Source organism: Botryllus schlosseri, chromosome 10 (genome assembly GCF_051294905.1).
Source record: "Botryllus schlosseri isolate E-star chromosome 10, Bs_hap1, whole genome shotgun sequence".
NCBI classification, from domain to species: Eukaryota; Metazoa; Chordata; class Ascidiacea; order Stolidobranchia; family Styelidae; genus Botryllus; species Botryllus schlosseri.
In genome coordinates this window covers 7,885,193-7,899,610 of record NC_137245.1, presented here as the reverse complement: position 1 = coordinate 7,899,610, position 14,418 = coordinate 7,885,193, and the positions used below count along the sequence as shown (strand labels likewise).

Genomic DNA, 14,418 nt, shown 5'->3' with positions numbered 1-14,418 from the left:
ATTCCTCTTCCTTTCAATGCGTGGATGCCTTGCAGAATCTTTCCGATAAGGTGATGAGACTTCACCTCCATTTCCTGAATCGCTTGAAGGGCACTCAAGCAATCAACAAGTAATAGAATGTCCTGATGAGCATTTCTATTCGCCCAGTCAGTTGAATTCCAATAAGCTCGGCGGCAAATGACGACGAGTTCTTTTCTGACGATTTTGCTCCGTATATACTTTTAGAGATATAAAACGCCCCGGTGGCACCTTCTTGACTTTTCGCTCGATCTGTGAATATTTTCAAGAATCCTTCATCATATGTGCCATTGATATACTCGTAGACCAGGGGTGGGCAAACTACGACCCGCGGGCCGCATGCGGCCCGCAACACCGTTCTGTGCGGCCCACGAGAGTCTAAAGAAACTTCATAAAAATATTGATAAATTGTGTACTAAAAATCGAATACAGCGACTTGATTAAACTTTTTCTTAATATATTTCACGATGATAATTCTAAGGCAGTGGTTCTCAAACTGGGGGGGCGTACCCCCCCCCTTTGGAGGCGTGAAAGCATCTGAAGGGGGACGCGAAGCTGAACTCAACTGAAAAATTTTTTCGCGCTTTGCGCGATTTTCATCTCATTCTTTATTTTTTCTCTGTATTTAGTCTGAATTTCATGTTTCAAAATCTCTCGTCCATAGTCGCAACCTTCGATTCCATTAAACTATCCGTTAGGTTTGCTATCATCCTGATTATAAGCATTGTCATATGATGATAAGGCGAAGGGGGGGATCTTTCACCGTCATAAGTGGGCCTGTCTTAAAAGGTTTGAAAACCACTGTTATAAGGTAAATACTTCCTATAATATTTTTTATTTTTAATTTCTGCTGTGACAGCCCGATCTCAGGACTTACGCAGTTTGAAAGGTTTCAACTGCTAAACATCACAGAAATCCTAAACGAGATTGACATAATTCAGATCACGAGTGTGATTTCAGATTGGTCACTCCTGTTTTAATTATTTCAGTGATGTGCTTAAAAATAACATCGATTCGCGCGTGTCTTTGGTAGATTCGTTCTCTGTATGAGTAGAATTAGGGTATTTATATTTTATCTGCACATATAGTAGAAGCGTGTTTAAAGCTAACATGGATATGATGCTGTCGATATTGTGGGTCCTGGGACTGGACCAAAAGTGGAATTAGTAAAGATATGAGCAGATCGCTGCTCACAGATTTCAATTCTGTTCTAAGAATCGGGACAACCGACTTTCATCTCTACATAGTTTTGAAAAATTGGTTATTGAGGTCGACCAGCCTATGAAATCTCGCCACCGTTTCTGATGCGTGTACGATATCACCAAAGCAACGTTTGGTTTGTTTTAAATAAGCATATATATTATCTCCAGGTCCTCGCTATATTATCAAATAACGATATTGTGTTTTGATTATAATCCCTATTTTATATAGTGCGGCCCGCGAATGGATTCAGATGTTGAATGCGGCCCGCGAGCTGAAAAGTTTGCCCACCCCTGTCGTAGACAATTGTTGCCGCCCCGGGTTGACCTCTCACCAATAATTTTGTGATGTTCATATCGACAGACGCCTTCCTCACATTCCATGCCGATGTGGGTGTGGGCATAGGTATATGGTATGGGCACAACGTCAATTTCATATCTTTGAAGCCATCCCATGTTGATATTTGATTGAAACTCCTAAAAGTTTGCTTTGGCCAGCATTCTTTCCACAAGGACAATAAAAGTTGCTCTCTCCATGGGTGATTCAGATTTACCATTATTGCATGCCTAAATTTCATGCGTAAGAATCTCTGTCGTAAATCCAATGGCATTTCCCCACATAGTAGCCTACATATATTGCGCCGACTGGAGTGCTCTTCATCGCTCCACAGCACAGACGTAGTGCCTTACTTTGCAATATTTCAATTTTTTTCAGCCACGTGTGTGAACCGCAGTAGTAGCCTATGCCTCAAAGCCATATTCTATCAGTGACTGTAACAAAGTTCGGTACACATTAAGCATCGACTCGAGTGGTGATCCCCAATGGAGTACCTGAAATCATTCGTAGAAAGTTGATACGTTTCATGCACTTTTTATGTAAATTGTCTATGTGGTAGCGGTATGTTAATCTCCGATCAAAAGTGATTCAAGATAATCCGCTGTAGCTTCAACTGGAATCCTTTGAGGGTTATATATCAGCTCGACGTTTTCAGTCTTCCGTCTATTGGTCAAATGAACTGTGACCGTCTTATCAGACGATACCCTCATACCCAGGCCGTGTTATTTTTGGCATTTCAGGAGCCAGATGCCAAAACTGCCAAAAATAAAAATTTGAAAATGCCAAAAATAAGCAATTTTTGGCATATGCCAAAAATAACACGGCCTGCCAAATAGTGTATTTCGTTCATGGTGTTGTGTTAACAGGACCGCGTTACAAGCGAGAAGAGCGTTTGTGAAAGGCAGGTTTCTTAATCTGGGTCCAGCCCACCCATTAGGGGTGAAAGCATGGTGTCCTAAATGGTGTGGGCACATCGTGATTGAGCGGCTGACTGCATTTGGTTTACGTCATACTTTCCTTTGTCCAAAGGCAATTTTACGACCATTTTTGACCGGCTTGTCGAGCACTAAATTTGATAAAACGGGTATCAATGAGAAGCTGCCGCAGTACTGATTATTAAAATATAAATTATATTCTGCTCATGGAGCTAGAACCCCCAAAATCAACCACGATTTTGCATTGTGATCGAGTTGAGCATTGTGACGCAACACACTGTCTGGCTATTTCTGAGCTGCATAGTCTCGTTTTGCCAGACAGTCTTGTTGCGTCAATGTTCTTAAACAAGCTAACCTTCCCAGGACTCTTCCATGCGAGTTGGTAATATTAAAGCCACCTGAAGTGAAAAAATGTCCTCCGAAAATATATCGGTAGACTGAAGGAGAAATGATAGTCGGGCTACTAAATAAAATGTGTTGAGAGACAACACAGGAAACTCCTGGAAAAGGATCAGGAAGAAAATTATTTCCGCGATGAGATCGATGGCACTGGCGAAGTGATCTCTTTTCATGATGCATGGAAGCCGTTTCGGCCCGCCAAAGATTTTGAAGCTCTGAAAACCTTTTGTGGATGACTGGCAACATTCTTCCCCTCAGCGGCTACTGTTGAAGCCGATATTTCCCAGATTCGCTGGGCGAGAAATGAATTTAGGAGAAACTTAGCTGACCTGAGTTTGGAAGCACTGCTACAGTGCAACGATTTAAGTCTATTCAACAGCTGTAACAAGCAGCTATTGAGCGTGTTTGTTAGGCTTTTTTTTTGCTCATTGGCACCGATTCCGATGGATACTGCACATTTTGTTGTTTCGTTTGATATAATTAACCAATGAAATCGTTAGGTTTTTTCTTCTCTTATTGTTTGTTGGCACTGATTATACGTGGATGCTGCACATTTTGTGGTGTCTTTTGACAAACTAGCCCAAATAAAGCGTTTTTGTGACTAATTCGAGGCTGAAACTATCTATTTAGAGGACGATGCCAAAACTGCCAGAATTAAAAATCGAAAAATGCCGAAAATAAGTTATTTTTGGCAGTTTTGGCATATGCCAAAAATAACACGGCCTGCTCATACCCCATGCATTGCTCCAGGATTGGAGATTTTCCAGATCCTTTTGCAGAGAACTTGTTATTGACTGTACATTCAAACCAGATTCCCAAAAAACAAAATCATCAGCAAATTAGCCTTTTTTAGAGGTTATGTGTTCCGGTAGGTCATTAATCATACTGGAAATTATTATTGGGCTGATGACACTCCCTTGAACGATGCCGCTCTTCACAAAATATTTCTCGGATAGCTGTGACCCTACGCGAACTTGTGCGGAAAGAAAGGATCCTAACCAACAACAACAACAACAATAGCAACAACAATCTCGGAATCTCGGTTTCCGTTAGTTCCATTGGAACCACAGAAATTACTCTTCTAGCTTTCGTGTTGTCTATACGATACAATGTTGCCTTTATTGGTATGCTCTTGTCTTTGGATCCAAGTCCTGGCAATCCAACAGAGATTGCATCTGTTTCATGTTAAAGCATTCCACTACTATGACCCCATTTCTCAACACTCGGATATCTTTGTATGAGCCTATGAGTTCATTCAGCTGCTTGTTGACGAGAACCGGGTGATACGATTTCATGGTCCTTTTCGTTCCAGAGTTGTGTCTTGATTCTGTCTGTTTCGGGTTTACAAAGTCTTTTGTCGCCCGCATTTTAGACATTAGTTCATTTTCAACGTCTTCCTCACGATCATCTATCGTCCTCGTGCTATTTTTCTGTCGCAAACCCATGACTTCTTGCTGTTCACACATATTCGCCTTGTATTTCTCGTCGTATTCGGATTGCGCTCCCCTCCTAATTAGTTTAAATTGCTACGTTTGCCGCCATTTCAAGAGAACTGACCTTGCCGACGTCTAGCGCGTGATGTATCATGGGAATGATGGCATCATATTCTTCTGATACGAGGAAAATCAAACGAAGCTACCTTTCAACGTTGTTACAATCGAGCATTGGCCGAGTGAAAATGATTCGTGATTAATAATTGTGTCAATACTGCCCTCTGCACTTTCTGAACCAGAACTCCCATATAGCTATCTACCACTGTGATGCCATAATGGAGATTACGACGATTCGGTGAAAAACTTGACGGGTGAAATTCACAGTAATTAAACCACGTAAGCAGCTCAAGATTGCGGTGTCACAAGATTGAGACTGAAATGTATTTAATGCAATTCTCAAAATACAACAATCATTCTGCTGTGTTTACAAGAATATTTTATAGACACGTGTATTATCGTAATACCATCACGAAAGCAAAGTTAGATCCGCGGTTGAAATTAAATGCTTAATATGCTGATCTCGCAGATGAATTGCATTTTAGGCGTGCAGAATAAATCATTCATGAGCATCTTGGTACAGTTTTCCGTCGATCGGACATGGGCGCAGAATTCTTGCCCTCCATCGTTGTTAGGTTCTGTGGCTTGCCAACCTACTAAATCCGAGTTAGTGGAACCGCCGTCAGCCCAGGACCACACTCCAGCATAATTCTTGGTGTACCCGATCCACGGAGCTTTTCCAGTCTCAAGCGAGCCCAAGAAACTAGCGCCCATGATGTATCTATAAAGGATGACGATGGAATCGAGTCGTAGTCTATGAGAGTGCAATATATATGCTTAGCGTAGTCCAACTTTAAATCTATTACAATATTGCAAAACTAGAGCATTCGCATTAGTCTCAAATATAAGAAACGATAACTTCGCTCTCGAAATTTTAGATATCACGAATCTCATTTCAACTACAATCCTTTTGAAACTGCTTTACCTATTCCCTGACTTACCGCACGGTAGCAGGGTCTCTCAAAATTCCAGACGCAAGCCTCCCGCCGTAGCTCTCACATCGAGATTTGGCAGTCTGGTAATTCGCTTTCTCAGTGAATAAGTTGAAAAGATACCCCTTTGAAACCTTCCACGTCGAAAAGTCAGGACCTGTGTGCAGGGCTGTGGAGTCGGTAAATTTTACCACCGACTCCGGCTCCGACTCCGACTCCACACATTTTCAATATACCGACTCCGACTCCGACTCCGACTCCGACTCCTGAGTCTTTAAATGTACCGACCCCGACTCCGACTCCGACTCCTGGGTCTTTAAACGTACCGACTCCGACTCCGACTCCCGACTCCGACTCCAGCATTATTACAATCTACTTCGAAAATTATATGCCACATTGTCGGTTGAATGACTATCATACAACCATTGAACATATGCAAACATATGATTAACTGTGTCATGCTAAATTGTTTCATTGTGGCACAGCTCGAATTATCCACTATGCAATTAACATGAAGATGGCCTGTGCCACACGTGCAAGGCCGAAGAGACGGTCGAGCACTTTCTGCTTGTGTGCCCAGTATATGCTTCTCAGAGACAATATTTGAAGAGTGCGGCTAGACGGAACCATGTCGACATAACAGTACGGGCCCTATTATCCAGTCCATATACAATTCAGACTGTCATTGAATTCGTATTGGCTACCCGATTAATCTAATTATTTGCGGATATATTATTTTCGACGTGGTCTGGTGCACATGACCTTAGTAGTTAAGCACCATTAACCCCACATACAACAACAACAACATGAAATAAAGATTTGCTAAATATCCTTCCTTTCAAGTTTTTATAACATGGACTCTCTAATATCCTGACATGTATGAATCATTCAAATATGGCAGATATCCAATCCTGTATAATAAAAATGTAGATAAAAAATCCAAGTGTAGCGCTTGGGTATGGCTCAGCAACTAATAAAGAAATTGAACTTACTAATTTTGTCATTACACACTATCCTGATTACAAGCACAAACACTCTTACTACTAATAATAGACATTGGTCATAAATGGAATTTATTTAAGTAGTCAAAGACCATAGCCTATGTCTAGTCTACATGTACTTAATCAAGTATTCAAGGATTGGGACTTGCAGTCTTTCTTAATCATTTGTTCGACCCAAACAGCTAAGCTACACTACAAATATTTTTAATTTTGTCAAGTGGGAAGCATCGTTTGGTCATATTTACATCATTTTTACAATTTTACAAAACCAGCCGATGCATTTTCTCTGTCACACATGGTACAATTTCAAAAATTGCATCAATTTTGACTGCATCGCGAAAACGCATCTTGCGATTTTCTTCCCCTCTGCAACTGAGTTTTAATTTGCAAGTAATGTCTGATTTTATCTATATCAGGGGTGGGCAACTTTTTCGGCGAAAGGGACACCTGAGATTTACGAACCATTGCGCGGGCAACTGGAATGTTGATAACCTTTTTTTAGTCTTCGATAGGAGCGAACCGAATTAGGTAACATTGCAAACAAGACTTATATTAATACGCTCTAAAATTGATAACAATATGTCATGCAACTGTGCAGTGCGCAATCAGGCCCTGGTCGCGCGAAGCGCGAAATTTTTTTGCAAGATAACGACTGATTTAGGCTATAGCTATATCAATAAATATGTCGCTAACATACATTGGGGGTCGCATCTGTATACCACTGAGCTCATTTGGCAACGACAGGATTATTCGACGTTTAGACATAGCAAAATCGACGGTATCAGTGAACACTGAACATGCCTCTATCATTTTGTGCAAATATTTTGTCGACGATCTCGCTGCGAGTGCACAAGCGAAGCCGTATCTCCTAATTGCGAATATAGTTAGACTCAATTCTGTGAATAATATGTATTTATAATTTTCAGAAGGGGGCTCAAATACTGAATGCAAGAAATCTAGTGACAATGAATCATGCGAAGTACCGAGAAAAATTTCAAGTCAAATAAATCTGCTATGAAATATTCTACTTCATGGTCATATACGAAGATCTGGGATAAATGTGGCTGACCCCTGGATACGTCAATGCGTCAGAACTGTTGTTTTAGTAATCATCAAATTTCGCGGTCATGCCAATCAAATTTTAGTTGGCCTTGCAATTGTACCTGATGTCATAAATAATTTCGAGAATTACCTCGCAGGCCACACCTAACCTTCTCGTGTGCCAAATTTGGCCTGCGTGCCACGGGCTGGCCGCACCTGATCTGTATAGTTATTAATAACAGTGATTGGTGGTACATAAAAATTCTATTGAAAATTCTTTGAAAGCAAATGTTTTCATGATAGAGAAGTTGGAGTCGGAGTCGGAGTCGAAGTCATAGTCATTCTCACAAACTCCGACTCCGACTCCAGTCAGTATTTTCCCACCGACTCCGACTCCGACTCCGACTCCAGCTATTATAGTTTTCACGACTCCGACTCCGACTCCGACTCCATCAAGCGAAAATTACCCCGACTCCGACTCCGACTCCACCGACTCCGACTCCGACTCCACAGCCCTGCCTGTGTGTGCACGGAGAAATGAAATTTCTACAGTAATTGTTGCAAATGAGTCGTGCATCCACTTCCAATTCTCGCAGTCCGGGTAGTCTTCAAAAGCGTGATATTCATCAAGCACATGACCGCTAGCGTAGCGATCACGTACTGGTCCATAATGTGTCGCCCGTTTAAACAATGGCACGAACTTTTACAGATGGTTAGCATATCGAACACGATGGTGAAAAGAACGTTCCCACCATCCCTAATAACGACCTAAATCGAGCGATGAGTTCATTCGTCTGAGCAGGTCAGCTCGTTATCGTCGTGACTCGTGACGTCCTGACATACAGATTGCATATCCCAAAGCTCAGATACTCACTGTTCAAGTAAGATCAGAAGGAAGGATTGATGATTTAACCTACCGGGCAAACCAGACAATATCATGCTATGATATCGTAACGTAGTCGATTTTAGTTTGATCAGGTACGAATCATCCATACTTACAAGCAGTAGGGGTTCCATAGGCAGACGCTATGATGGCGATCGCCAGGAATCCTCGAATGGTGTTGGTCATTTTATCGAGATATTTATTTTATCAGTCCTCTCTGTAAACATGAACTCTGAACATGAACGGATGGGATTGTACGCAGTCCTTTGGATGCATGGCGACCGTACAATGCGTGACAACGGCTAGCAAGAGTTTGATGGTTTGGTATCAATATTAGACATGTACTGGCAGTTTAGATAACATTGACGTGGATTTATGCATCCAGTACTCATACAGCACCATATCAGCACACATCCCGATAAAACAATCAACATTTTGATGACTTCAAAAGCACTGGAGATGCATAACTGCAATATACAATCTCTGTTCTCCTGGAATATACCAATTGTCATGTCCGTCGCGTCGTAGGCCTACTTCGTGATGCCATTGTTGACCAGGGTTACCATATTTTGAGATCCAGAAGAAAGGACTCTGTTTGCAAGTCACAAAGCGTATAATTTTTACTAGAAATATTGTTGCGTTAACTAAGGAAAAGGTCACTCGGCTCCAGACAGACCCGCCCAAACATGGTACTGTTGCTTGTTGGCTAAAATGTTCGTGTTTCAAAGTCGATTTCCGGTATTCCTTGCCGTCGAAATCAGTGTTTAAGGGGTATTTCTAGTTGTATCTCTGCTTTCCCCACTTGTCAAAGATATAAAGGAGGTCGGGCTGCCAAAAAGAGAACAAGTGGGCGTCCTCGAAGTACAATTTTCATCTCCTGAAAAAGGAAGATAAATCATCATAAAGGAGGACGTATATGATAACTAGAGCGATCGAAAAAACGGATGATTTTGAACAAAAAAAAAACTCAAAGTTTTGAGAATTTTTACTTTAAAATTTTAATGTTGACAAAATTTTTCCCTTATGTATGTAAATTAGGTGTTTTTGCACATAATGTTAGAATTGTACTTCTTATCTTCAGTTTTGGTTCGAAAGGTCTGTCCTTACGAAGTAGTTTGACCTTAATTTTTTGACTCAAAAACTGACAAATCATTATATAAAAAAGCTTCTTTTCACCGAAATCTGAACCTATGAAGAATTCCATTAGTTACATCACGCATCATGGTAGAAATAATTTAAAAAAATTTGTAGTACAACGAAAGCTACTTCTCTACATTCTCGGGTAGAAAGTGTTTGTCCTTACTAATTAGCTAGCCGAGAATGAAGAAAGAACGTTAACAGAAGCAGTTATTGGCTGGCAACACTGAAGTTGTGCCTGTACTGCTGGTGACGCACCGTGTTGCTTCATTCTGACAATGTTGTCTACATCACAATTTTTTATCATGCGCTTCTTGATGTATGAACCAATGCCCACGCAGTCTTGCTTCCGTTAGGATATTGCGTTGAGCATAACACAGTGTCAACCTATTTGTTTCATTTGATCCTTTATGATTCACGCAATGAGCACACAATATGCCGTCAGCAACGGTAGACATATTAAGTAGGCTACAAGATGAAAAATATCAAATGATAAGTTCACTGACAGTGCAAACATCTACGATAGAAATGAATTGCAGGTTGCAAACAGATTTAAACTTTGCAAATAATTTTGACAATTTTTCAATCTATATAACGCTGCAATTTTAACAAAAATTTGACTTATTTGACATGTCAAAAATTCGCTCTAACGATATCCCTACCGTTGATATACAATGTATTTTCCCAATTCTCTGCTGGTTGTTGACGATTAACCTTGACGAGTGTCAGCCGAAAATAATCGTGTTCGTTTCATTATGAATATAGATGCAAAACTAGATCTTCAATATTTACTTTTTCCTTACTTGATAATCGCTTTTTCTACTTGTACTTGAGCTAGAATTTGCGTCGGTGCTCCTACTTTTACTCGAGTGCCAACGAGACTTTGACCCATCTGCTTACTTCTGCCCTGGCGACTGTCAACATGTCGCCACAGAACGCATGACTATTATGGACTGTTCCATTTTCCCAATCGGTATTTATGCATCGACTGATATCTTCCAATGCACTTGGAAAACGGATAGGCCTAGCTCATAGCGTTATGCTATCTTGATCCAGTGCCTGCAGGGAAATCACGCGGGTGGTCGTGCAACGTGCATATGTCTAGCCGGAAACCACCTAGCCTGCAAGGCTGCAATTTAATGCATTGCTAGCCAAAATCGTGCTTAAACAAATGGAGCATATCGAATGCAGATTGTGTGTGCCACGGACATATATATTCGTTAAGCGCCGCTGCGGTGACTCTCTTCGGCGATCTTTGTATTAGTATCATTTCAATCCCAAGTTCTGTACCTGTAACAGTCTTTGTATAGTACATATTCATTACAACACTTTATGTTGTGCGGCGTAGTTACTAGTTAGTATGAAGGGATTTAAATATTGAGAAAGAAATCACACGGACTACCATCACGACAGGTCGACAGCAATTTGACTACCGAGTGCGTCAAATTTCCCGCAGTCGTCTATGGTGGCCAAGTTTGGCGTGCCACCAGAAGCATATTGATTCTTGAACGCGCGTTGACTTCTGACTAACCCAGATTAAAACCACTGCTATATAACGTATTGTCAAAATAGCTTCATGAAAATGGTTTTAACACTATTTGATCGCCGCACAAAATGATGAAATCCGGAGTTGGGCAAAATCATCGCGGCCAAGTCTGTAGATGGCATAGCACATTGTACGAAGTAACTCCACGCATAGTCTGGCTATATCTACAATGTCAGCATGGTCTCCGGCAATGCTATTGGAAAGAAAACTTTTCTTATGACATCAAGGAGTCAACAATAGAGCCATACCTGGTAAAACCCGTGAATTATCTTGCCTATAGTGCGCGATTAGAAGGAATAAACGAAGGCAAAGTAAATCAAGCACAGATGATTTTTTGGCAATTGAGAAGGAGAAGGGGCCCGATGTTGTTTATGCAACCTATTTACGTAAATACGGTCAACAGCAGAAGTGGGAAAACTACGGCCAGCGGCCCACGAAAGCCTCAGGTGAAATTAATGATAAAATGTATGATAAATTATAGTCTTACTAGTAGTATTGTTTTAAATTTATTGTAGGCGTATTTTCCCACATTGCGAAAGGTCAGAACGGAAATGACTTGATATTTCGTATTATTGTGTTCTGTATATGCAGTTAGGTATACAACGCATTCCTAACGTCGGTCATAATATCTAATGATGCCCGCTATTGGATAATCATAATCAGAGCTCTGTGTGTGTGAAGGCATGGGGTAATCCCTCTTGCCACAACAGTTTTATAATGGGATCTCGGTATTATTCAGAATAGTCCGCAGCGTGAATCATCGGTCGGTTAGCGCTGTTCATCAGAGTGCCGTGCTAATAGCGCGAGCGTCGACAAGACAAATGCCATCGCGCAGTCAACATTATTTTTCTAGTAAAGAAATACAAATTTGAAATCGTGTACGTCTTTTAGTTTGGTACGTTTGTGCGATTCCAATATTGTTTAACATAGCAGATAGGAGGTCACGAAATAGCATCATGTAACGAAGTCATTATACGAACGGGTAGGCCAGAAGATGTTTAATTGTTATTCAGGGGTCCTATAGTCCTATACCTTTTCCAAGATGATCTAACTCAGCTCTACTGGTAAATATGATTACGTGAGCAGAGAGAGGATAAAAATTGAGAGCAATATATATGCAATTCCCGATCATATTGACCGCTTCAATCATGAATTATAGAAAACTTTTCGCGCTTCGCGCGTTAAGGCGAAACGACTAAGTCACTAAACGCACACCCAATGCAGATGATAAGTAGCAGCAAAAGCGTATAGCTTGAAGTGGGTATGGGGGAATCAAGCCCCCCAGAATTTCGGTTTATCACCCCATGGGGGACCCAAAACCAACGTTCGATGGCGAAGTGCTGTTACGGTCATGGCTATAACTATATGGTTATGACACACAGGGCCTCGCACAGGCGTGTTATGGATAGCAACTCCATCTCGAATGATATACAAAAGAGTAAATAGATTTTTCTTCGTGATAATCGCATTCCTTGTAATTATTAAACGTAAACATAACATGGGCAAAATACTGCTCCATCGTTCGATGCTACGTTCTGTGATGATCCGAGACTCTGCTTGCGCAAACTAAGGGTTGTTATTGTAAGTGGTATTCCTTGTGTTTGTCGACTATAATGTTCATTTACACCGGATCGGGTTTTGCAGGAATGACTTTTCCGCGTGTCTGGTTTATTCGCTACCCGACACCGTGACCTTGGAAATGTAGAATCCAGCCACCGGAAATCGCTCAGAACGCGAATAAATTTTCTCGTTGCGTGAAATTCAACAAATATTACATACATATTAAAATATCGCTCTGGTGCTGTCGTGACCCAACACTAGACCCTTCGCACCCCATGTTTGGGTCGCGGCACATACTTTAGGAACCCATGTTTTAAACTATAGAGCAGTGGTTCCTAAACTTTTTTGGCTTGTGACACATCAGAAAAATTATAAAACACACGCGGCACACGTACTAGAAGTATCCTTAAAAATACGTTATAATGCGATGGCCGTGTTAATTTATACGAACATATACAAGACTGCAACGTGGTTGCATTGTTGACAAAGACACCGTCATTTCTTCCTCCATTCCAAGCAGTTTATATCGTGTAATTTCAGACGTAGCAAAAACGAAACAATGTTCACACTGTTGTCCACATGGCTGTCATGGAGATGCGCAATGCACGTGACTATAAAATCCAGGCTGCTTTTGCACGCATGGTGAAGGATTTGGAATGAGACAGCCAAAACCCGCTGGTCGAGTTGGGCCGCAGAGAAACGTTACTTTGTTGATGACGGCTGTCGGTACTTTCTATAGGCACATCTGTTAAAGTGTGAGCACACATTACCAACCTCTCCTTACCCTGTAAGGATAATGGCCTACGTAATGCATTCCCCTACATCAGGGCCCCACGAATTATCGCGCATTCTTCTGTAACTTTCGGGAAATTTCAGTCTAGCCAGATTTAAACATTAAGTAACGTTCATGGTTCACAACACTAAATGGTATCATCCTTTATGGTACGATAAAGAAATATTATGACGACTCAATTTCGTAACAGACACGCTGTATGCAGCTGCGGATACAATACTTAGAAACATTTTGTGAAAAATAACTCGAGATAGTCTTTTAACGAGGAATTGGCGATCTGAAGGTACGCGCAATTCATTTTACACGAATTACAATAAAGCATCACTGCTTTCATGAATACTCGTATGAAACATCGACGCCATAAATTCGCGTTTAGTGCGACCAAAAATTCCTAGTGGCTTCGATAAGATGCCAGTCGATCACTAATTGCGCTTCTTCACGTTTAGATTCCAGTTCGCCTCGTTTTGTCTCGGTTTTTAGTTTCGCTTGTTCTTCTGCTGCCTTGGCGATTTTGAGTCGTTCAATTTCGCACTCGGGCCGAATACGTCTCATTGAGACGTAAAGTTCTCGCGGAACTGGCGGTCCTGCCAAATTGACGGCTTGATGTCAATTGTCTTTCCTGAAATGATGTCGGAAGTTGCCGACGTCAACACTTCCGGTGGAGTTCATGCTTTCGTCACTGTATTCCTTAAGTGTTGTGTCCCATCGCATGGATACTCGGAGTGTCGGAGACGGCGTTCGTACCTTTCGACGGCTTGCATCAGTTCGTTCAAATCATTGCAGAGTTGAAAACATATATCATGTAACGCACTCTTGGACTTGATGATGGGTGAGTGAGAAGACACGTTTTTTATTGCATTGTAGAAAGCGCGCTCGGCTGTCTCGAGAGCTGCCCTGGATTCCCTCGTGACTTTGTCCACGCATGTTGATTGCTGGATGAGTCTTGATAGGCTACTTGCAGTATCGAAATCATATTGGCATCAGTCAGCACTTGTGTTTTTCAACTATGTCCTGAGAGACTAATTGTAGCTCTGTGGCAGAACCGGACGAGAGTCTGGCAATTTGGCAATGCCGAGCAGATCGACAA

General features: G+C 41.4%; 2 protein-coding genes across 5 annotated transcripts in view; one reads left to right on the top strand and one right to left on the bottom strand.

The window, feature by feature from the left end:
• Positions 1-14,418, top strand: part of LOC145449019 (uncharacterized) — a 58,922-nt gene that overhangs the window by 29,990 nt on the left and 14,514 nt on the right. The gene's annotated exons all lie outside the window — the stretch shown is intronic.
• On the bottom strand, positions 4,749-9,856 carry LOC145448543 (hepatic lectin-like). Of its 2 annotated transcripts, none has more exons than XM_080326950.1 (3): positions 8,412-9,856; positions 5,380-5,527; positions 4,749-5,159 (listed from the first exon to the last, which is right to left on the bottom strand). In XM_080326950.1, exons 1-3 carry the CDS (start codon positions 8,479-8,481, stop codon positions 4,880-4,882), a joined length of 498 nt encoding a protein of 165 aa, XP_080183076.1. In that variant the 5' UTR covers positions 8,482-9,856; the 3' UTR covers positions 4,749-4,879. The 2 variants fall into 2 exon arrangements, with proteins under 2 accessions (XP_080183076.1, XP_080183077.1); XM_080326951.1 differs by lacking the exon at positions 8,412-9,856 and adding an exon at positions 7,932-8,256.

Bases quoted from the DNA above. Each gene is read 5' to 3' on its own strand.
- LOC145448543 (XM_080326950.1), bottom strand. From the start codon at position 8,481: ATGACCAACACCATTCGAGGATTCCTGGCGATCGCCATCATAGCGTCT. The intron at 5,528-8,411 runs GTAAGTATGGAT...CCCTGCACACAG, and splicing joins CTATGGAACCCCTACTGCTT to GTCCTGACTTTTCGACGTGG. The intron at 5,160-5,379 runs GTAAGTCAGGGA...CATCCTTTATAG, and splicing joins AGAGACCCTGCTACCGTGCG to ATACATCATGGGCGCTAGTT.